This window comes from Falco punctatus, assembly GCF_963210335.1.
Source record: "Falco punctatus genome assembly, chromosome: 1".
Classification (NCBI taxonomy): Eukaryota; Metazoa; Chordata; class Aves; order Falconiformes; family Falconidae; genus Falco; species Falco punctatus.
This window is the reverse complement of record NC_137580.1, coordinates 73,276,116-73,299,725: the sequence shown is the minus strand read 5'-3', so window position 1 is coordinate 73,299,725 and position 23,610 is coordinate 73,276,116. Positions and strand designations below refer to the sequence as shown.

At 41.9% G+C, this 23,610-nt stretch overlaps 2 protein-coding genes across 3 annotated transcripts in view; one reads left to right on the top strand and one right to left on the bottom strand.

Moving 5' to 3' along the window:
• Window positions 1–2,885, top strand: part of SMARCAD1 (SNF2 related chromatin remodeling ATPase with DExD box 1) — a 45,914-nt gene extending 43,029 nt beyond the window's left edge. For both annotated transcript variants that reach the window (XM_080368742.1, XM_080368743.1), the window contains exons 21-24: window positions 1–119; window positions 1,010–1,192; window positions 1,919–2,028; window positions 2,342–2,885. In XM_080368742.1, coding sequence (XP_080224868.1) covers window positions 1–119; window positions 1,010–1,192; window positions 1,919–2,028; window positions 2,342–2,403 — 474 coding nt within the window. In that variant the 3' untranslated portion in view covers window positions 2,404–2,885. The remainder of the gene's footprint in view (window positions 120–1,009; window positions 1,193–1,918; window positions 2,029–2,341) is intronic.
• A 2,554-nt stretch (window positions 2,886–5,439) lies between these two features.
• HPGDS (hematopoietic prostaglandin D synthase) overlaps window positions 5,440–23,610 on the bottom strand; it is a 30,202-nt gene continuing 12,031 nt past the window's right edge. Inside the window, exons 2-6 of the mRNA XM_080369277.1 lie at window positions 23,468–23,609; window positions 12,687–12,779; window positions 10,002–10,111; window positions 6,562–6,660; window positions 5,440–5,905 (exon numbers count right to left, since the gene is read on the bottom strand). Coding sequence (XP_080225403.1) covers window positions 5,741–5,905; window positions 6,562–6,660; window positions 10,002–10,111; window positions 12,687–12,779; window positions 23,468–23,600 — 600 coding nt within the window. The 5' untranslated portion in view covers window positions 23,601–23,609 and the 3' untranslated portion in view covers window positions 5,440–5,740. The remainder of the gene's footprint in view (window positions 5,906–6,561; window positions 6,661–10,001; window positions 10,112–12,686; window positions 12,780–23,467; window position 23,610) is intronic.

Sequence of the window (23,610 nt, the reverse complement as noted above, 5' to 3'; positions counted from 1 at the left end):
GGTGACAGAGTTGTACTGTTTAGCCAGTTTACTATGATGCTGGATATCTTGGAAGTTTTCCTAAAACACCGGCAACATAGATATATTAGGTTGGATGGAAAAACACAGATTTCTGATAGGTACGTGACTTTTGCTGAAGATGAGAGAGGAAAAAATGGATGTGTGCATGGAGGAGTGGGGGAGGTGGCTTAAAACCCTTACCTTTGTTTTCCAGTGTGTGGAATTCTGTGGTCACTGGGCATTGACTATAGAAGGGGTTTAATGTTGGATTTCAGATTGCCTTAGTAAGGATGAGGCTGAAAGGTGAGTTTTAGATGGTTGGATTATAGCCCTAGCCATTGAAACAGACAACTTGAGTCTTCAGCAGTTCATGGTGTGTTAGTTTTGCTTGTGTCTCAGCATCACGAAAGCTCACCTGTAGATATTCCTTGGAAGTACAGTGTATCTCTGTTACAACAGGCAGATAAACCCCTTTGTTACTCTAGGACAAACCATTTACTCTGTCCTTCACAGCTGAAAATGTTGCAATGCTTTTCTTGTATTAGAGCTGTGCTGGTTTTCTGCTGTTTCCTGTTTCATGACTACTTAAAATTTTTTTTAGGTGCTCTTTCTCTTTGTTTCAAAAACCTGTCATTCTTGCTGTGGTATTAATTTCCACTTACAGCTGAAGTCTGTACAGAAAATAATTGTGACACTAAATTCTTCTCCCCCTTCCCATTTGTTTCATGCACTTCAGTCTTCCCTCATTCTCCAACTTGCTCGTTTTATTTGATGATCGTCCAAAATCTTTTTTCAAGCCTCTTTTCTTTGCTATCAATCTGCCACTTTGTGTATGTTTCTCTGGTCACTGCTGAGGACTGTTAGTACCCTTTTTTTCTGTCTGCATAACATCTGTACTTTTGAGCTGCTTTGCAAATGCCCTTTTAGAAGATTATTGTCCTAACTTCTGTATTCAACTCTGGAGCCAGTGTGGTGTTTTGTCTAAGGCCTGATTGCATGTGTTCTGCAGGATACATCTAATAGATCAGTTCAATACAGATATGGGCATATTTGTATTCCTCCTGTCAACCAAAGCTGGTGGCTTGGGAATTAATCTGACCTCAGCGAATGTTGTTATTCTTCATGACATTGATTGCAACCCATACAATGATAAGCAAGCAGAAGACCGATGCCATAGAGTAGGTCAGACGAGGTAAGACTTTTTCATTACAATGCTTGTTTTTTCTTGGAGGCAAGCTCTTAAAGGAGGCTAAAAGGACAGTATTCTATGACTTGAAAATTCCATTTTACGGAGAGACTTCTGTAAACCAGCTCTGGGTTGTGTGGGCGCTAGGTAATTGTAATTGTCTCGCCACATGTTGCTGCCAGAAGAAATGTTACTTACTTTCTCCTCTTTTTTTCCGGTTCTTCATAGCTCTGAAATTATAATTCTCAAATTTCTGGTGCTCGGAACTATTTCAAGGCAATTCTGAAGTCTTTGGGACTGTTGGGCAAAGCTGTTTGTTCTCTTCAGGAGGCTTCAAAGCTCTGAAGTGCTACCCAATCATAAGCAGTGAAACCATGGACTGTTTTAGAGTCCTCGGTCAGAATAAGCTAATGTGAGCAGCAGAGTATGTTTAGTAACTGATGTTTCAACTGTAGTCTGTGATGAGGAGGAAGTTGGGCTGTTTCTGTTAACAGATTTTTGTGACTGTCCAGACTTTGTGGTGGCTGGGAGTGCAGGAGAAAACAAGTTTTCTGGCAGTACAGAGCACAGCTGGTTCAGACAGAAAAACTAGATGTGCTTTTTATTGCTCTTTTTGTTCATGTTCTCCTTGTTTTAAACCACTGCTAGTTGAGCAAAGGCATAGCATCCTTCCCTTTTGCATGACTCCAAAGAAAATATAAAAATGGATTTATCCTGTTTTGTGGTTTTCAGGGAAGTAAAAGTCATAAAGCTAATCAGTAAGGGGACTATTGAAGAATCCATGCTCAAAATCAGCCAGCAGAAACTGAAGTTAGAACAAGATATGACTGCAGCAGATGCAGGTAAGTCTCTTGCACATAATGATGGCCATTTAAGTGAAATAAGGTTGCTGCAATATATTATTCTGAAAAAAACCCAAGGTTCTTGATGCAAACGAGCCTTCTTATTTTGGGGGTTTTTTTTCATGTTCAATAGATCTTTCTAGTTTATTTTTTTGATTATTGTTTAGTTTGACACAAAGTGTCCTCTGACTCTGACCCCCCAATCAGTGACAGACTCCTACAAGTAGAGGATTTTGTACAGTTTTGGGGATCTAGGCTTTTTTCTGTTTGTGAAATATTTTGAGCTGTACTAATGCTTGGTTTGATTCGCCAGGAGAAGAAGGAACCATTCCAGCTGATATAGCCACACTACTAAAAGCTTCATTAGGTCTCTGAAATGTAAATATGTTGTTTAATTCAAGGAAGAAAGGTGATGTTGTACCCCAAGGACTCTTACATTATTGATGACCGTGAGTTTTATGAACATTTATAACTTTTGTAGTTTCTTTATTGTATTCCTCATGGTATTGAAAATTTTTAACACTGATAGCATTCTTTTGATGCTTAAAACATACGTGGCCCAAATGTGCCAACATCGATGCTGATATTATTTTACAGATTGCTTTTCAAAATGGGGACCTAAGGAGTAACTGTTTTAACAAACCTGCTACTGCTTAAGATTTGTCAGTATTTTTGTAATTATTTCTACCTCCAAATTATATATATATAAACTGTCTGTTTCACTGGATTCTGTGTGTAGATTTTTATGTGCCTTATTTGACAATGCTCAAGTCTGTTTCTGCTTGTTTTGGTTCATTTGACGTACTGTACTGGTTTTGTATCAACTTGTTCAAATAAAATTCCATAGATTAACAAAATATTTTCATTTTGTGGTTATTGCGGGGTTGGATGATAACTTTCATGTTATAAATCAAACAGGCAACTTCCAGACTAGCTGAAGTGTTACATTTGAACTGACTTGGCTTTATCCAGCAGTCGTTAATTACTAATGTTTCATTATGCTCTAGTCACAGGTGTGTTAGGGTATTGATTATAAAAATAGGATTCCTGCCAAATAGAACTTTCTATCCAGGTCACAATCTTTTTGTCAGTCCTTGGTATAGATACCAGGTTTGTGCTCTGCCAATGAAGTGCCCTAAACTCAAAGCTTAAGTCTTACTCTTTTCTTGAAGTTTGTTAATTTTGAATTTATCTCAGTGAAATGAAGAGCTTCAGTGGTATCAATGATGAGGTACGCCTCCACCTGAAGTTTATAATCTGCTGGCCAGGATGTGATTTGAGGAGGTAGGAGAGGGGGATGTCCATTTACTTGGATCGAGGAAAAGACTGGAATTCGGTCTTTTGAACTCAGAGTGGTTAAGGTTCAAATTGGCACTCTTTTAGAAGCTGGGGAAAGGCGAAGTATGGGGAATCCTTACTGCCCCTGCCTTCTGTTACAACTTCAGCTGCTGTATGCTCTGTGCAGAGCTCATCAAATTTGTACCAGGCTGAATCTGAGGACTGCATCCTAGAATTCACTCTTGCCTTTTAATATGGGGCTGACCGATAGTTACCACTTCTCTGTTTGTGGTTATTACAGTCGGAAGATACTTCTTGCCTCTTTTGAAGGAACTTAAACACTTTTATGTGAAGAGCAAGGAAGAGGATCTGGAGTCCATGGTTGCCCAGTGTTTCACCTTGTCCAACTCACAGATCACTTCACTGACTAATGACTAGCAGTATCTGAGGACATCTGGTGTTTTTTGGTTTGGTTATGGCTGTGGGTGTTTTTTCCAACTGTATGTGATTTCTGCAAGTATGAAATGGATGGAAAATATTTTAAATTTTTTCAAAGCATGAACTAAACTTTACTTGCCTTCTACTGGAAATTTTCCATGGCTGTGCTGCATGTTCCAAAATGCACAGCTGAAACAGGGTGAAGGAATATAGTATTACATGGAATGGGAAAAAGGTAAGAATCTGTTTGTCTGCTGTGCTGCTTTAATTCCGCATGTTTTGTGAGACTAAATAGTGGGATTTAACACACAACCACAAGTGTTTAATGCTACAGTTAATTAGGTTGTCTGTTTCTGTTGAGCATGATCCTAACCCAACTCTTACCCCCATTACATTTGCACATTATCACCTGTTTGCTTCAGATATGAAATGAAACAAAATGCCTGCCCTGTAGGGTGTTTTGTGTGGTGGTTGGGTTTGGTATGTGCATGTAATCAGTTAAAGTATTCTAGCAGAGCAGTGGTTACTTCTTGAACAATCAGCAATATTAAACATCATAGACCCCCTGGGGTCAGTATCTGTCAAGTGCTATGAAGCTCATATGTTTCTGCCTTGTTTGTTTGTTTATTATTGGAACTGTTTCTACCCTCTTTAATTTGGGGTCTTAAGAGTTTGTAGAGTCACCATCCTTGGAGATGTTCAGAAGCTGTCTGGACACAGTCCTGAACAGCTGGCTCTAGGTGGCCCCACTTGAGCAGGGGGTATGGACCAGATGACCTCCAGAGATCCCTTCAACTTCAACCATTCTGTCATTCGGTGTGACTGGTGGGGAAGGTTGTACAGGGGGGGAAAAACCCTACAGCTATTTGAAGACTGGTGGGCAAGGAGGGAGTGGGAGCTGAAGAAGGAAAAGTCTGCAAAGAGCTATAACAAAGCATTTGAGGAATTACAAAGCAGGTGGAGATCCCGTACTGGAATGAGCACAAGATTGGATCTTCCTCGCTGTTCTGCCAGAACCTGGTTTGTTGCTGAACTGTTAGCGGTTGTTTGGCATTACTAATGATTCAATGAGATAATATTTCTGGTGGGAGGGAAAAGCAAGTGTGAAGGGAAATACGCTCCCAATAGTGTCCGTTTTCAGCCCAGAGGACTGCCCGTTTGTTGTGGTTTAGCTGCTTATGCCACACAGTAGAGTTCTCTTGCAAGCACTTGTCTCCCCTTGAGTTCATGTAAACTGCTTGCATCTACACACTGGTTGCATTGCCAGGATTTCCACCTACTTGTTTTCTCCAGTGCTGGAAGAACAAACTGTTCATTCATTTGTTCCAAACCTGGTTTCCACCCCTGCCACTCCCCCCCGACTTGTCTCCTGCTTACTGGAACAGATACTGAGCTGCTGAGTGTTTCTGCAGCTGGTGTGTTTATGGAGAACTGGTGCTGGTCTGGGCATCAGCTCAGCTCTGCAGCTGCTTTTTTTTTTTTTTTTTTTTTTTTTTTTTTTTTTTTTTTGGGATGGGGGAGGATCTTCGGATGCTTAGCACAAGCTTCAAGAGGCTAAAGAAAGCGCTTGAGAAACCTGAGTTTGTTGACTAAGTGGGTCTTTTTCTTGTGTGGTGTCCTTAGTACTCCCACATGTTTATCCTCTCTGTTAATTAGCCTACTTTTCTCCAGACTGAAAGTCTACAATAAACAAAGTATTGTTGAGATTACATCTCTGCAGGAAGCTTTATTCATCTCTTCTCCTTTTGAGAGCCCACAGAACATTAATTAGGTTGATCAAGCACTTTATTAGTTGTGAGGGGGGAAATGTGGCTGAAACCACACCTCTCCTTCAGGCTCTACCCTACTAAATCAGATTTTTAGTTTTTCTCCTATGGCAGATTTTGAGTTTGTATAGCATACCCATCTGAAATTAAATGATTCTAAAATTAATAACTTAGGGTGCTTATGTTGAAAACTAAACATGCATTTGTTTTTTCCAGTCTGAACAGCTGATCTACATTATAGTCTTTGGTCTTTTCTGGATCCATGCTGCAATAGCTGGAAGTGCTTGCACTCTGTCTCTGAGAGCCAAAAGCCTGGGGTAGTTGTCTGCCAGGTCAGGTTTACAGGACAGAAGTGTAGTACTGCACACATCCCAGTAGAAATCAGCCCATGTTACCTGGTGGAAATGGGAGAGAAAGCAATAAATTTTAGTTGGTAATCTTAAAAGCGGGGGCTAACATTTTCAGCAAACTGCAGAAATGAAACATGATCTGTTTTGTGTAAGATGGTTTTATGGGTTTTTTTAGGCTGTAATTACAGAGCTAGTAATTAGGTTGCAATGCAAGGCTTGAATTAAGTAAAAACTGGTTAAATAAAGCCCTTGCTATGAATATTAATTGCATTATAATATCAATATTTTCTGCTGAAACTGTGCTGCAGAGAAGTGTTTTAATGGTTTCCAAACAGTTCTGGGTAAAAAAGGGGATTACACTTTCATGGAGTTGTTTTTCATATTGTCCTGTAAATTGGTCAGTGGTTATAAGCAGAGTTCTAAACAACTCCCATCTGTATTGACTAGTACAAAGGCATTTTGTACTGTTTGGAGTCAACATACTTCTAAACTGGTTTAGAGAAAATGCAAATCCTCGTCCTGGTTTGCTTTGCTCTTCTAATAGTTGGAAAACAATTTCCGCTGTATTGGTAAGAACAAAGAGTTAAAAAAGCAGGGAGAGTTGTTTCATGGGCTGGTGTGAAGTCCAGAAATTCAACAACAGTCACTGACTTTATTTTTCTTGCGACCTGGTTGGAATGGGAGAAACAAATTATACTTACAGACTTCCCTACCAGCCAGTTGTTATCCCCCAAGAAAGTATCCAAATCTTTCAGTAACTCAGGTGCTTTGTTGGTGAGGATATCATCAAATGCTTTTTTCTGATGGAAGAATGAAACACAAAGATGCATACCAATGTGTAAGTAGTCAGCAAAATTGAACTTTTGGGGCTTTCTTACTTGTGAAAAAGAAAGCTGAAATCTGGAAAAGGTGACAGTGGAATCATTTGATCTGATACAAACTCTGGAGCGCTCTCAGTTCTTGGAAGGAGGAGTATACTAGCATCCAAGTCAGGATTTATACAGCAATCAGCAATTAAGATAAGCGAATAAATGCAGAGGTAACTGTCATTTGGATGCATTCAAAGGGGCACTATAGAATTCAGGAAAGCTGAGATAATTACCCACGAAGTGGGTGAGATGTCCAAAACACGACATTTGTGGCTTAGTGAGCTGTGACTTAAGCCAGCTGCTCCCTTAATGAACACCTGAGATGCTGTGGCACTGCGTGGGGGGTGATGCTGCTTGTTTATCTGTGCTAACAGCCACACAGCTGTGGCAAGACGGGGGCCCTGCCATAGATGTAGAAAGAATCCATCTATAAAATAACGTTCCTAATGTCTTATGGTCATTTCTTTGGGACTTTTTTGGATGTTATGTTTTCTAGTGTACAGGGTCTCAGACTTCCAAAATCCCTTTAGCTCAGGCTCTCCGTGCTGTCAGTCAGGTGCTGCTCAGTTATCCTTCCTTATCAGCCCCTCTCGTGTGAAATGTGGAACCTGGGTTTGGGCTTTTGCTGTGTTTATCTTTGAATTTTTGTGTTAGCAGATTATTCTGCTTTTTTTGTCTCTGCAGCAATGAGATTTTAGGTGGCTAAAAGACTGAAGTCTACATGGAAGCATATGCGTGTCAGTATTTGTATGAAAGCAGATAAAGTATGAGGGTACGTATATATCTCCACTAGGTGTTCCCCACAGCAGAAAGTTTTAAGGCTGCTTTTAGATGGTTAGGTGTTTCCTTTGGATAGGGAAACTGTTTCTGGTTTTCTTTTCTCACCTGCGTGGAAGCACTTGAGATTGCAGACTGTTGTGATCATCTGGTCTGACTAATGTGGCACAGTTTGTGCAGTTAATGTGCTTGGCCTGATTTTGGAGGAACGTACTCAGGCTTGGTTAAATAAGCACTGCTATACAGGAATGGAATGATTTCAACAGCTTTGAAATTCAGGTTAATAAAAAAATAACTCTAGCAGAGGCAGCAGCTTAAATGGCCCCCCAAAATGCAGGCTGAAATCAAACCAGTCTTTCTGCAGAACGTGTTTGAATATCTGTCATAATTTTTTGCTTTCTGTAAAGAGCTTAGTAACTGTGTGGTGACTGCAAGTAACAGGCAGAAGTTTTCAGTCCAGAAATTTTATATTTGTATGCTGTGCTGTAACATTTCCTTTGTTTAGGTAAGTTCCCCAGCCTGCCTTGCAAAAAAAACCTCCAGACTGTTCTATGATCATGACAATAGCGAACTCCCCCCAGCTACAGAAATATGTAGTCATCCATGAAGCTGATGGGGACATGACCAGGATCCACCTTCAGGAGCAGCATGACCTACTTGTCTCAACCCTGGAGCTCCCCAGCAATGCCTGAAAAAACTATTGCAAGGCCAGCTATTTTTTTTTTTTTTTTGGGGGGGGGGGGGGGGGGCGTGTAGGGTGAGGGGAGTCTGTGCCTGGCATAGAGGGAGCTTCCATGGGCAGCTGCCACCTGTGCTCGCTGTACTTTGCTTGGGTTTCTCTTTGCTACTGGCTAGATAGCATTGCATATCCTTTCGTCTTTCTCTGAGGTGTGCGTTCCTGTAGGCACTTCTCAGGGCTGCGGAACTTTTCTGACTTTACTGCATGTAAATTACTTAAATCTGGTCTTCTGAAACCATGAGACACCGCTTCCACCACAAGGTGGTGGCAGTGGACCCGGGAGGGGAGAGGGAGAACAGCTAATAGTGAGAAAAATGTTAGAGATTGCCAGAAAGTAAGTTTTGCCATCTTCCTTGGCCCTAGAACGCTCCCTTGCATGCATGCAGGCATACAAGGCTTTCATGTAAACTCTTTCCTTTTAAATTAATCACTGGTAGCATGATCTGGGTCCTTATTTTGGAGAAGTGCTTGAGTACGAGCCGGGACACATGCAGGCATTACAGGAGTTTTCCTGTAAGGGAGTAGCAGTGCTGTGGCAATAGGGCTGCTTCTGTGCTAATACATTAGCAATAGTGTGGCTATTCCGAAATGATTAAAAATCATGAGTCAAACTCCCCTCCCCAAATGAGGAAACTTCAGTAAATCACTAGGAAATGAAGTAATTCACATTTTCCAATACGAAAACCTCCAAATACACTTTCAGGTTTTCCTTTGCAAGCTTTTAGAGTGCTTTCATACAATTTCATTATTTATTATTGCTTTTGGGTGGTTCCTATAGCGGATCTGAAAAGTTACCTTGGATTAAATGGAAGGTGGCTGCACTGGTAGTTAATGGTGAGACCTGTTGTTATACTACCACTTTCCTCAAAGGGCTGAGTCATCTGCTTGGGTCAGAGCTGCATGGAGCCATTGTAACTCTGGAGTTAACTCATCCATCAGCCTGTTCTTGTATTTGGGGCTCTGGTGAGAGGGACTGGACCAATGCCCCCTGCCCCCCCCCCCAAAAAAAAAAAAAAAAAAAAAAAAAAACAACAACAACCAAACACCCACCAAGCAAACAAAAAAACCCCAAACCAAATGCTCTAGGGCTTCGCTGTGACTATGCGTTAAGGTAGCCATGGCAGCGTGTTAGCCTGGCATCAGTATTTGCAAAAGCACGCGGAGGACCAACGTGGGGTCGCAGAGGTCTGAAGAGCGCAGTGACAGTGAGGGATGTGCTACCTCCCCTGCTCAGCAGTACCCGCTCTCTTACGTGGCTCTGGTCATGGAAAAGTATTTGTCCCTGGCAGCTGATCTTATTGAAGACTGATGTTTACTAAACCCCAAAAAGAAATCAAGATGCAGAAGTGCAAAAAGATGATGGGCAGGGCTGTTAATCTTGTTGAGTTAGCAGAAGGAGAAAGATTTGAGCTTAGTCTGTGACAAGATACAGTTATCGTGTAGTGCTGGCTGGGTGGGAGTGTCCTGTCTTTCCCCTTTGAAGAGCAGTTTGATGTATGCACATATGGCATCCTCGATTCAAGGTGAACTAGTGAGGGGCAGCTCGTGATGGCCTCAATTCCTCCAAAGCTGAAAGAAATCAGAAGGCCTTGTCTGGATTAGCCTCGAGGAAGAACCACAGAACTCCTCCAGCTCAGCTTTGCTGAGCTGATGGACCCAGGGCTTGATACATGGCACTGTCTTGAGAGAAGGTGCTCAGGTACAGAGTTATGCCTGGCTTATGTGTTATCTTTGTTTAAATTAGTGATTGTCTTACTCTCACGTCCTGGTTTTTCTCAGCCCAAGGGAAGAGTGTCATGAAGTCATCTATGGTGTCCACAATAGCATCAGCTAGCGCCTGTTCCACAGGTGTCTGACCTGCCAGACCTGTGAGAAGCAAGCATATGAGGGGAGGTTAGAGACAAGCATCAGCAGGAATTTTTGATACCCCAAAGGTAAACTGTTCTTTGTGAACATTTCCATTGAAGTACGATCTCTGCGGCTGTTGTGGATGCTAACAACGTGCAGTTGACTCCTTGCATCCAGGTTCAGTCTCATCTGCCTTTGCTTTTTTTTCCCCCCTCCAGCCTCATACAGCCGTCTAAGGTACAGTTGTTCTTTCCATCACCTGAGCCCACAGCCTGACTACTGCTTCTTTATCCTCTCTGCCATACACCATCCCACCACATTCGATAAGGGTCAGCACCAATTCCTTTCTGTTAATTCTTCCTCATCCCAGCTTTCAATGTCCTTCTCCATCTCGTGGTCTTTCCATTTGGGTCAACGCAATCTCCAAAAGTGCTTCTGTGAAAGTCTACTTCTCTTTCCCTCTATCCTGCCTATTCAGCCCCATTTAGGACCTTCTCATGACATCCTGCTTGCTTTTGATTACTTCATTGTAATTAGGCACCTTAGCCTGTCTTGTTTACAAATTTGCTTTAGTTCTCTGTTACCCTTTGGCTTGCCTGCACTTCTTTTAATGCTACTGCTTTTTTCCCCTCTCATTCTCGTTTCATGCTTTTACCTCTGTGCAGGTTCAGGTCATTTTTATCTTCCCCTCTGTACTTTTAAGCCTCACCTGGAAGCTTTGTGTTTCCCGTAAACTGTGTGCTCTCCCTCTGCCAAGTCATCTTCCTTACTGAAACTTTATGCTTTTGAAGGTGAGAGGTGTGCCTCTCCTTTTTGGCATCAAGTTCTCTGAGCCTTCAGTAAAGAGTTGTTGGTGATGGGCACCTACAAATGCTATTTCTTAGTTTTAAAGCATTAGTGACACATAATACAGACTTAATGGCAGACATAACAAGTTTTGGCTATGAAGTCAAAAAGATTTTTTTTCTCCTTCCATATATGCTTTTTCCTGCTGTAGCTGGCAGTGTGACTAACACCGGAAGGAGAACAGCATGGTCTGAGTGTGCTCCAGAACCCTAGCCTCTGTGGCTGTTGCAAGCCCATGTAAAAGGTGTTGGGGGAATGCTGAAGTCAGATCTTCAGACTGTAAAAGGAGCACAGCTCCAGATCAGCCTCCTGACAGGGGAGGGGAGGGAGGCAGTGTGGGTGGAAGGCAGGCTTTTCTCAGCGTTTTTCATTAGCAGGTGGATGCTCGTCATTCTCTTCTCTTGCAAGTTGTAGATTGTATCAAAGATGCAGGAAGCTGGCAGGAACACGGTATTGCAGACATGCTTGAGAATATGTTGTGCTAGTGCCTTGAAGAACAACACTGCACCTCTGCTGGTTTCCTCAGAAAATGTGAGGTATTTTGAAATGCAGGTTACATCTCTGCTCAGAGTGTGAAGGAGAAAAAAAAAATAATACCCTCTTCCTAGTCCCCTTTTCAATTTCCTGATGTCAGTACACCATAAACACGCCTGCCTTCAGCTAGACCAGTTTTGCAGATGGTTTTGAATGACAGCTTGCTGACCTAAAGCAAGCCCTGACTACTCTCTTTGATTGCTTGCGTTACTAAGTCTCATAGCACTTTATCTAACCGGTCAAGTACTTCCATAGCATGTAAGTATTTAAGGATGCAAGTGATGTCACCATCTGATATAATCTCTCTGCCAGCTCTGAATTGGTGCCGCAATCTGCTTCAGAGTGCTCAGTCTGCTGATTGTGATTATCTCTAATGCTTCTCTAAACCTCCTCTTCCTGGCCGTCTCTCTGGTTGGCCTGGCAGCTCAAAGTTCAACTCCTGGGGAAGCTGCCCTGAGAGCCTCGGGGAAGCCACAGATACGTGCTTTCTTGTGCAGCGGCAGGTGAATAAAGGTTTCTGGCTGGAGAACCCGGCCCAAGTCTAGGTAATGTGTGCAGGGGAGAAACGCCATCACAGTAAACAGGGATTATTTCTGAGCTTTCCTTTAGCCATAGTATGGAGCTCAGTAATGCGACTTCAGCTCTGAACACCCTAGCATTTCATGCTACAGGTGGTTAATTTGAACTTTTTTTTGTCTGTGGTTTTTTTTTACTTCCTATGTGACATTTGATTGACTTCAAACCCAGTCAGACTGCATTCTAGCAGGTGTGCCTTGCTTGGTTTCTCCTTTCTGATGTTGGAACCACAGGGCACGTAGCCTGAGACCTCATCAGGATTGCCGCAGCAGCCCCAACCCAATGAGCAAAATCGGCACCAAATGATGGTAAGGAGGGCCATGCCACCATACGGTGCTCCTCAGTACTTTTTATACCATCACTCTATGAGTGGCATCTCTAATAGCATCCCATTTGGTACGCTGCATGTCTGTGGTCAGCGCTTGGCACTGGCAGACAAGCTACAGATGCAACAAGAGGCTGATAACTATTAACTATGCCTGGAAAAATACTAGTACCGGTACTACCACACTGGGGTTGACTTCTGCTTGGTGGGCTTGCCAAGCTGTTGGTTTGCTTCTATTTTTGCTGTGGATGTAATGTGGAGCATTAAAGATGGGTGCAAAACAGAGCAAAGAAAGAGTCAAATATGTGTTACCTGATTCTCTGGCAAGGTATCTTGCTATCGCTAGACTCTGGTGAATGGTAACTCCGTCTACTTCCAAAATGGGGATTTTTCCAAATGGGATAGCTTGGAGGAGAAAGAAAGAAAAAAAAAAAAAAAAGAAAAGAAAAAAAAACACAGCCAAAAGTTAAATCATAGCCCTTAAACAGTGGCAGTCTGTAATAGTTGCACTTTTACCACTCAGAGGGTATGTGCTGTTATAACAGTTTCACAGTATTTCTGTAGGCAAATGCATGACCAAAAAAATTAAATAATTTTTTTTAAAAAAGGTAGGGTTAGAGAGATAACCAGATCGCTCTGCAAGAAGGCAACTATAGAGTAGAAATCAGGTATTGCACTTCCTATTTCTCAGCCTTGTGCTGTAAAGGCTGAACGTGCTCCTACATATCGTGAGTTCTTTATGCAGGGAAACTTTTCAGTGGAATCTTAGGGTTTCCTTCTTTTCCCTGCTTTTTCCTCCCCAGCAGAGTGACTGCCAAGGTTAAGCAAAGTACTACCGAAGGTTTTGTAGTGCAGCATCCAGCTGGGGTGTGAAGCAAGAGATTGGGTAAAGACTTGTGAAGGTGCTTTTTCATGTACACTTGGATTAAGTTCCGAAGCAGTGACTCAGAGAAGTATCTGTATTTCAGAACTTACGTTGTTATGAGACATTTCGATTGACAGTCATCACCAAGAGACAAATACACTTTCACACTGAACTGCAAATGCGAAGATACTCAAATTTACTTGACATGGCTTGCATTAAAATAATAATAGTTCAGTCAGTCATGGGGAAGAAGCCTCCAGATTTTAAGTATGGGGAAGACAAACTAAGAAGGCATCATGAATATCTGTAAGAGTTTGAGATGATAAATCAGTGTTTCAGTTACTAATTTAGTAGCATAATGTACATGAAAACTTGGGCTACTGTTTTATGACATTTTGGAGAAGCTGCTGGAGTGATATCAAGTGGGGCTGGAGCTTTGGAGCAAAGCTTAAACTGGGAAAAGCTGTCACATTTAGGGTGGTGAGAATCCACTCGTGGGAACCCTTTGCTGTTCACCAGAGGTACTTGAAATATTTGCATTTCAAAGCATGCTATTCCATAAATTCCAAGTACATGACTGCAAGTACATGATCATAGCCAATTGCTCTGTACCCCATTTTCATCTGGATTACACTTTATGTAAATCAGGTGTATGCCCATCTTAAGGCTGCCTTGCGATGTAAGAAGATGGTAGTGGAAAAGTGAGAATGTTGATTACTGGAAACATGCAAAGTGCTTTCACACCCGGGACAACTGTCTGTATGGGACAGCTGAAATGACACTTCTATTGCATGAGATTTTCTTCAGTGCTTATGAAGCCTCATGCATTCATGACCTGTTTATCAAGGCAGCTTCATCAGTGATGAGCACTGCCACACGGCTCTGTGGTTTAGCATGCAGTATGTGAATCACATTAGGTGCAGGATCTTGGATACCAAATCTGTATCTGCAAAATTAATTTGGCAGTTGCGCAAAACATCCAGGACTCCTCTATGCATTTTTTTCTCTGCATCTGAAGACTGTACTCATACCTGCGCCCCCCTGCAATCATCCACCCTGCAAAGTTCAGCACCCTGTCAAGCTGGTATAAATTTTGATGCTGATGACCCACAGAAGTAAGAGAACTCAAAGATCATTTGCTGCTGGTACCCCAGGGAGAAAGCATACGCTGCTACTTGTTGCTGAAACAAGAATAGACTCTGCACAGAAGACTTTGTATGTTATCCAGAGAACAGCAAGGTCCAGGCAAGTCCATGTATTGCTTCATTGAGAATCCAGAGAGGAAAAGATGCATCCCTGAATGCTAAACTGAAAAGGTCTTTGGTTGTACAAATGAGAGGAGCCTTGGTTCTGTGCTGTGGAGTAATGGTGTGGAGTGCCCTGAGCATCACTGCCTCCGACGCCGCAGAGCTGTGAAAATAACATTTGCTTATGCAGAGTATCAGTGCATCTTCTGAGCAAGTGAGAGTCGAGGGGATGAGAGTGTGCGTGACTGCTGGGCATGCCGGGGTGGGCAGCTTACAGACATCTCCAGATCCTCCCCAGCCTGCCCAAGGCTGCACACCAGTGCCTGACAACAGGTAACAGCAGAAGCGTGGCCAGCTCGGGAGCAATAATTGCTGCCCGCGGAGGAGTGAACTGGCCTTTCTGGGAGGCCTCAGTGGGAGTGCTGCTGGGCTGATGCCCTTTTGGTTCGGTCAGTGTGACTAACTGGCCTCTGTAGCAATAACTGTCAAAACATGATGAGATGATCGCTGCTCAGGTTGGGCAACAAAAATTGCTTCATCTAGAAACTGAACTGTCCATTTTCTGCTGTGTTTACATACGGGTGAAAGTCTAAAAGCAACAGCTGTCACTGGCATTTCACTTTGTCAGTCACTCAAAGGAAAATGAAAGCCTGTTTGTGTAGACACATTATTTAAGATACCCTTGATTACAGCAGAAGGAGGGAGGCATCTTTCTGACAGCTGAGGAACATAGATTAAGGTGTGAAAGGCGGCTGGGTGGCAGAGCGGTAGTAATCACTCGCCTTCTGCTTCTCAGGAATCTGGCTGTTTCTGGATTCACTTTTGTTTTTTCTTGCAGTTCACAGAATTCAAGGGTATCGCCATTCATGCCTTGAAAACATCAGTAATGCCTACATTGTGCTTCCTCCTCAGTGCTGAACTATTTTCATTAAGATCTGGTTATTTTTTCCTGGAAAAGAAACTGATTTTACAATTAAAACTATACAAATACAGCTTTGTGCGCAATAGAAACAATCACGCAATTGCATGATTCACAGTGCAAGTATAAAATTAATAAATGAGCGGATTTTATTGCACATTGTGCCGCAAGCCTTAAACATCCAAAAGGCATCATCCATTTGATTTATAATGAGGTTTGGGGTTTATTTCTTAAGAGGCAGTGTATCTATTGCCATCATTACTAAACAATGAACTAGTTAAAACATAACAGATGGTAAATGGGAGATGTTCCTTCCTTTCTTGTATGTTCAAAATGCCATTTGATTTTTTTTTCTTATAAAGAACAGGGGGAAAAATTGTGATTTGAATGTAAACGTGGATTTTTTTTCTTGCTGATGGACTGTTTTGTCGAGTATTGAGTTAATAAGCTATAAATGAGTGTAGTTCTGAGACGTTTGAAGAAAGCACACTTGTGCTGGGCAGATCATCATAAAAATCTGTTTTCTTTTTTGGTGTGGGGCATGCTATTCTTGCACACCAGAAAGTATGGTAGATTTCCAGGCTGCTTTACAGCTGAAGAAAATAGCAACAGGCAGAAAATATATACATCTCCTTTGTATTGGAGGAAAAGGTATGATAACTTACAAAGTTGTACTTTCAGTCTGGAAACACATAGGGAAAAACAAATATCTCAAACACTATTCTCCAAAATTCATGTAAAAAGACCAAAGTTTTTAGTAACCTGCAGTGAAGTATCTTTCTTGCTCCTGTAACTTCAAAGAACAATTTCTGATATTGATAAATTCATAGCAAAACCAGGAGATTGATTGTATAGAGAAGTTTGGTTGTTGTGGGTGGGAATGTGTTCCCTGTGAAAACTGGAGACTTCGTTTTCAGAGTGGAGAGGAGGTGAGTGAATTTGTGTCACACAGTTCATCCAAAGGATGGATGCAAAGAGCCTTCATGCTAGATGCTAGGGCGCAGTTTGATTGCTGGAGGCGAGGTCAGGGTTTGACACATAACCTCAGTGTGGCATCTAGACACCTTGCCCATAGCCCATATTCTTTGAAGCGCAGCAAAAACCACAGCCAGACCATCTACTCGGGGGCTCCAACCTACAACAGAAAACCATCTGTTTGTATGTGAATCTAAGCGGCGTTACCCCTAGGCTCATGGATATGGGCTTCTTGCTCTGAGCCTCCTGTGGTGCTTTTGGCCCTAGCTCTGTTTGTTGATGACGCACGTTCAAGGAACCTCTGGGGGTGTCCAAATGTGCCATGTGTATAAGCATTGTATTAAACCTGCTAAATTGTATGTGTGTTTGGCGAAAGGCATGGTTGGTGCAGCTCCAGATGAGCTAAGTGTGTAGGTTGGTTTCTGCCAGGTTCCTATGTTAGATGAACAAGTGAAAGAGGTGGCATGTGAAGCTGGAGTGTGAGAGGGATCTCATTTGGGTAGAATAAGGGTTTTGGAGGCAAATGATGAAACAATCTGCATTGGAGAGCCATCCTGAATGAACAGTTAAGCCACAGCAGTGCAGACTGGAAGGATGTGCGTACTACTTTGCTAGTTTTTCTTTAACCTTGATCGGTTAGGGGGCTGCTTCATACTTAACGTCAGTTTATACCCTTGTGTATCCACGTGAATGTCCTTCCCATGTTTTTCAAAACAGTGTTGTCTTGCAAAGTTTCCGGCTCCCACTTGAGCGATTACATTTTTTAAGAAGGAAAACTAGAAAAATCTGTTGCCGTCATTGTACAAACAGCGTCATTTCTCAAGCATGCACAGAATATATGACCTTTCCCTTTCAGTTTCTACTTGCTTTGTTGCTTATCTGAAGTAGAAGGCGCTGTGAATCTGTGTTGTTTTCCAGATTTAGACTGAAAGCTCACTGAAAAGAGGAACAGGGTTATTTGAAAAACCATGCTGTTTGGATAACTAAAGCTGTAGTCATGTTTAAATTGAATTTCCATTTAGCAAAATCTTGCTTTTCCTCTTTCCTTCGTTGTTCGTTGTTTTTATAAATGCTTGCTGGAATGAAATCTGCAGACTTTACGCTTCCCATGAAGAAAAACCTTGACAGAGGGTGAGCGTAAGTTTTCGGGCTGATCTGCAGTCTCATTTTAGAAAGGACTCACTGAAATGTCTGTACAGTGTTTAGGAGCTGGATGAATTCCTTTTGATACTGCTTTCATTTTGGTTGGCTTTTGTGACTGGAACAGTGATGTTTATATAGTCTCTGCTGGGTACTAGCCAGGGGTGATGAGGCCTGATGTGTGGTAAAAGCAAGGACATGTGTATAAATTGTCTCCCTCCCACGAAGTCCGTAATGGCTGTGATCACTCTTCCCAGCCTGGCATGCCCGTAGGTTCTCACTGTGGTTCGGGCCTTCCCTCTGCCTGTGAGCTCCTCGCTCATTCTCTGGGGCACGACCCCGTGGATGGTGCTCAGCTGGGCCTGTTTCCTGGGAGGGGACAGGGAGGGGACACCCAGCCCAGTGCTAAGCACAGCTTTGTCCTGGCAGCTGGGCTGGTGGGCGCAGGTGTGGAGCAACCAGAACCTCGTGCTGTGCTACGCTGCACACCGCTGCTCTCCCCCTGCCGTGAGCAGCCCCTCTGCGGGCACCATTTTTAATTTTCTCCTTCCCTTAGCTCTTTCTTCCTTTTCCGCTCTTCTATTCTTCATTATTCTTCTCATCATCATCTCTGTTCTTTCCTCCCCACACTTATCCAGACTCGCCTCAGCTTTTCTCCCAGAGGTGAGTGCAGGTTTCCCTGTTCCCCCCAAGCTGACCTGCTCTTCCCCCTGCTTCCTCCTGCCTGTATCGAAACTGCCCATGACCTTGATGCTAAGCAGCCTGTGTTTAAGCATTTGGTTGTCCCTCAAAACCTGAATAATTAATGGTTTTGCAATCAAGCACCTTAGGTTGATGCCATAGTAAGACAGCTGGATTAGTCAAAGGTGGGGGAAAATAAGCGTGACAGGCACACTTCCTACTATGCTGCCTCTGTCAAAATAAGTTCTCCTTTGCCTTGAAAGCTAACGTAACTGCTTTTAGTTTCCATTTATATTTAGGTTGGATCATGAGAAACAAATATGTGAGATACTTTGCATCTTCCAATAAGAGGCACATGAAAGACATTTTTTTGTAAGGCTGCCAGAGGAGCAAGGCCCCTGGGAAGCGGTTGGCCTGGAGCTGGAGGCATCCAGAGTCTGTATCTTCTAGAAAGGGATGGCCAGGATGGTGCTCTGATCTCACTGTAGCCCAGCTTTAGTGCTATAGCTATTACAACTCATGTTCTCCTTGGAAGTGGTTGCTAAGCCCTACTTCTTACCCAAATAGCTATTTACACATCTCATGCAGAGCTACATAGCAGCAAGTCACTCTGGCAACATGACAATTGCTCCCTCCAGGAATTATTGTCTGCTGCCAGGTGCCTCTTAAGATTTACCTTGGAAGTATTTTCAGTGCAATGATTAGTCTGTCAGGTTTCCTGAGGGCCTTTCAAGCACCATTCCACCCCTCCTAAACAGATTATGGGATGTGTACAGGAGTCAGCCCAATGAAAGTTTCCTTTGCTATGGTGATAAAGTCTGTGTAATTGCCATTCCCTGAATGAGCCACAGAACAAAAGCTGTTACTGCTTGCTAGCCTAATATCTCAAGAGGATGGTAACTCTGTGCACCGTTACACTGGAATTTTGGCTATATCATGACTTACATCCGCATGATGTTTTTTTGTGAGGAGCCTATTTTATGGCAATACAGATCTCAAATGTGTCTATTATGTGCTAGTGTATAGATCTTGAGTTGACTCTGGTTTAAATGGTGTCATGGTCAAGTCTGTTCAAAAGGAAATGTAAAATGTGAGTTTATTTAAATAATTATTGACTTATATAGAGTGAAAGGTCATCTAAAGCTGCCACTCGATACTAAACTGTTGTTTAAAATCCTGTGTTAAAACTAGCCAACACGGATACTTACATACTAGCTTGCGTAAGCTTGTTTATGTTACAAACTACAGTCCCTGCCTGAAATCAGCAACTAGAAAATTTACCAAAGATGATCTGATTAGTGACAGAAGGGGAAAAGAAGAAACGTTGAGATACAGAAATTCTAATTTCAGAGTGTATAAGCTAAATGACATAGTTTTTTATGTTATAATATGACTTAGTCTTGTACAAAACAAAACACCACTTAGGTGTAAACAGAATCAAGCGGGACAGTATTTCGAGAAGCAAGGAGTTACTTATTTGCCTGAAGGACAATTAACACAACAGTTTCCTGGGGAAGCCACATGAAAAGCACCAAAACAAACAACAAAGCCAGTCACACGCTTCAATCCAGGTTAAAATTAAAATTGCAGCAACTGCAAGTCTGTTTTCTAAACGGCCTTTCTGCACATCAATCTTAATGCACACATTTTCTGTTTTCCTATCAATTTTACTGGAGAACTAAGAAATAAGCCTTTTTCTTCAAATAAGGACAGTATTTTCTGGTTTATGTGGATGATTTGGCTGGGAGGTTAGTATTTTCGTAAAACCCTACTTTAATTTTGTGAAAACTGATGAAGCAAACCTATCCTTTGTGCAGAGGCCTGAATCCTTGTGCTCTTAGACAAACTTGAATTCTCTGATTTGTTCCCTTAGTGGCTCAAGAAACATGAAGTGCTGCTCTTGTCCAGACTTCTTCCCTAAGTATTTTTTTTTCTTTATCTTATTTTATCATGCTGTAAGTTTTTAAAAAGAAGGACATTATGTTGTGCTTGCAGACTTTACAGTCAAAACTGGTTTCAGATTGTTCATAGGCAAGTGGGTAAATGCGAATATGGTATATGTAAGCATACATAGCAATTTTTCTGGTATTTCTTAACCTCACTCCACTATAGAATTGTGTAATTATTCAATTAATTGGACCAATTTTAATGGGTTTTGAGGGTTGCAAAATAAGAGGTGTACCAAACTGCCGTTAATTACGTTAGCTGCTGTTACATCAAATGCAGGTGTAATTCCCCTTATTGCTAAACACTTACCAGCCTTTAGTTTTCAGCAGGATGAGACTGGAATCTGCTAATTCATTTTTTCTTTCTTTTTTGAGGTAGACTCAGTGCAGACAAAATAAGGAAAAAAAAAAATTCCTGAGCTTCATAAGAAAGATCTGAACACAGAATATGAATGATAGCAGTGCAGAAGATCTCCCAGCTATGCCTTTGTATGCATAATAGGTTGGATGGGTCCCCTCATTTCATATTTATGATTAAACACAGCAGTAATGGAAATTGTTTGGCAAGGATCCTGTTACCTGCTTTCCTGAGGACTAATGTTTTGTAATTTTCAATCCCTGCCTCCACAGAGGGAGCTGAGGCACATTTTGAAAATTCAGGATAGGAGAGGATGCAAGCGGTTTGTTTTCCTTATGGAAAATGGTGCATCTCTGCTGTATACAGTATTGTTGTACTGTTAAGATGCACAAATTCTATATGACCTAGTCCCTAGCTAGGAGGAAACCTTTTCTTGTGTTGGGTCATGGCCTGCAAAGTCCATGTTTTGGTACCTTAGGGCAGATAGAAGCTGTGGCTATTGGTCTTGTTGGCACAGTGTAAGGCTCTTTACTGCAAAGCCTTGTTGCTGCCTTTCATTCAGGGTTTTGCTGATTTCCCTGTGGGAGATATCTTTACTCATGGCATTTCCAGATAAAGTTTGCTTCACAAAGGCGGTGGTAGTCATATCCAGGCAATTTTTTTACTAACATTACGTTATCATGCATACAAATGAGATACCTTTACTCTTGTTTTAGTTGACAAACCACTTAACTTGGGTATTGTCTGCAATGCTGATTGTCTGGCAAATGCCACCATTACATTGGTGCTTGAGCTAGTAGTATTCAGGGAGCCTTCCAGAAGCAAAAGTTTAGCATCCTGGTATAAGATGTAATAGCACTTCAGACATGCGGCCAAGTATTTCTTTCTAGGTGTACGTTTTCCTGGTCAATTAGCATGATATGTTCCAGTTCCCATCCACTGACTGACTGACTGGGTGTCTAAAGAAGCCTGAAATTCAAAGAACTCTTAGGCCAGCATAAATTTTGTACAGATGATTTCACAAATCTGAGGGCAGCAACTCCCACATTTTACTAAACTTCTTATCTGCTTTGGAATTTCATCTAGGGATCAGTCATAGCAGAGGCTGCTGTGAAAGGCCTTTATGCAGGGAAAATGAAGTATCTTAATTAACTCTTGGCAATAAAATTTTCACATCAGAGAAAGAGAAACAAAGACATCCAAAGGTTAGATGACTTAACTAACTTCATTAGTGTAGCAGATACGGGTACAAACCATATGGCTTAGGTTTTCTAGGGAGCCTCTGCTCCCAGTGTTTTGGTGGTAAAGGTGTTGTAGCTGGGCATTCACAGTAGTGAACAAGTATAAACATATAAAGAACATATAAATCTTCACTGGGAGATTCACAATGTGAGCAATGAAAAAAGCATAGGAGGGATTTTCCTCCCTTGTTTCTTGCACTAGCTCAGACATTGGGAACATACCAATATTCAAAGAGGGGTGCAACTCCTTTACCTTGTCTAATAGATCTGCTGTTAGAACACCTCCTAGAATGCAAATATCTCTGTAGCCTTTAAGTCGCTATTCACGCTTTGCATTTTTCTTTTAATTGCTTAAAAAATAAGTATGCAGAACTTTATGTGGAATTATACTTTGCTAATATTCTCTGAACTTTGTTTCAGGACTTAAGTAGGTCTATGTACATGTGAATATGTGCATAGCTAAGTATGAAAAAGGCCTATGCAAAGCTTTCCTTTGTTCATCTGAATTCTCAGTCTCACCTTTAGTTTCTACCCTGCATCCCTGAGAAATGCAGTGGAAGAGAAATAAGCTATACCACATGGTCAACAGGCTTAAGCTCTTACAAAGAAAAAGTTTCCAAAGACAGGCATCCTTAACTGAAAATATTCTCTTTCTACTGCTTCATTTACATGCCTCTCTGTGGGTTGTTAGCCAGTGTTTTCTAGATTTGAGCACCACAGATGGCTTCAGCTGCCACTTGGAGAGCAGTGGCGCTTCAATATTTGTTATTCAAGTCACTGCGAACATTCTGGGAAAGACCAAATCTAACTGCACCCTACAAGAATTTGGTAGCTTACTGGCTGGGTTTGTTAAATGGTGTGAAAGCCTATCAAGAAACGTCGCTTGGTTTCTATTAATCACCTTGTGCATTAGTTGTGCCTTTCCCCCAAACTTAAGACGTTATTCTTCATTCTGGATGTGAAGAGTCATAGCCTGTGTAGCAAAGCACAGGTCAAATCCATTAAATGAAGATACAAGTATCTCTGACTTCATATTCCCAGTCTCCAAACTCAAGATCTGTTTCATCTGAACTAAGTCTAATTTAATGAACAGAAATAACAAATAGTTTGAATAGCTGGGAAAAGGTTACTTCAACTAAAAACCATGAAATAGATGGGGTGCAGTAGCCTACAGAGTACTCTCGGAAGGGCTGGTAGGGCTTGTTCTTAGGAATTATTATTTTCTAGCACCTCTTTGATCCTTTCATTTTCTCTTTGCTATGTCAACTGAGTTCTTTTTGTTTTTAATCATCACTTCCCCTCTCTGAAGACCCTTCTTGTTGCAAAGGAGTGTCCTCCTTGACACTAATTTCCAATTTGGCCTTCTAAAACCAGGGTGAATGCTGCAGTGGGGTCTTTGAGCAGGAATCCTCCAAAGAAGCTGAAAATACGAGCATGCATTTGGTTAGCTTTAGGCAGACAAAAGCTGAACTGAATTGATAAGGAGTAAAAGCCCATCTGGATGACAGCAGGTAAGTCACTTTTGATTTTCTGAAGATTTGTTTCTGGACTTCTGTGAGAGCATTAGGAATGACATTTTGACTGCCTAGACAATAAAATTCCCATAGGTTTAATTAAAGCCAGGAATTAAATGTATTTCTGCTCACAAACCATCAGTACCTCTTAAATTCTTTTGCTTTTTGACAGCATTTCTAGCGAAGCCTTAGTTCTGTGCTACTTACTCGGTTTGATTTTGGGCCAGTCTGCTGCTTCTATTCTGTAATCTTCATACTTCTTGCCTGAATAGGCAAACAGGTAACGGCTGATTTCTGCTCGTCCTCGCAGATTGAAGTATGTCAGCTTGTACTGTGGCATGCTGGATCCC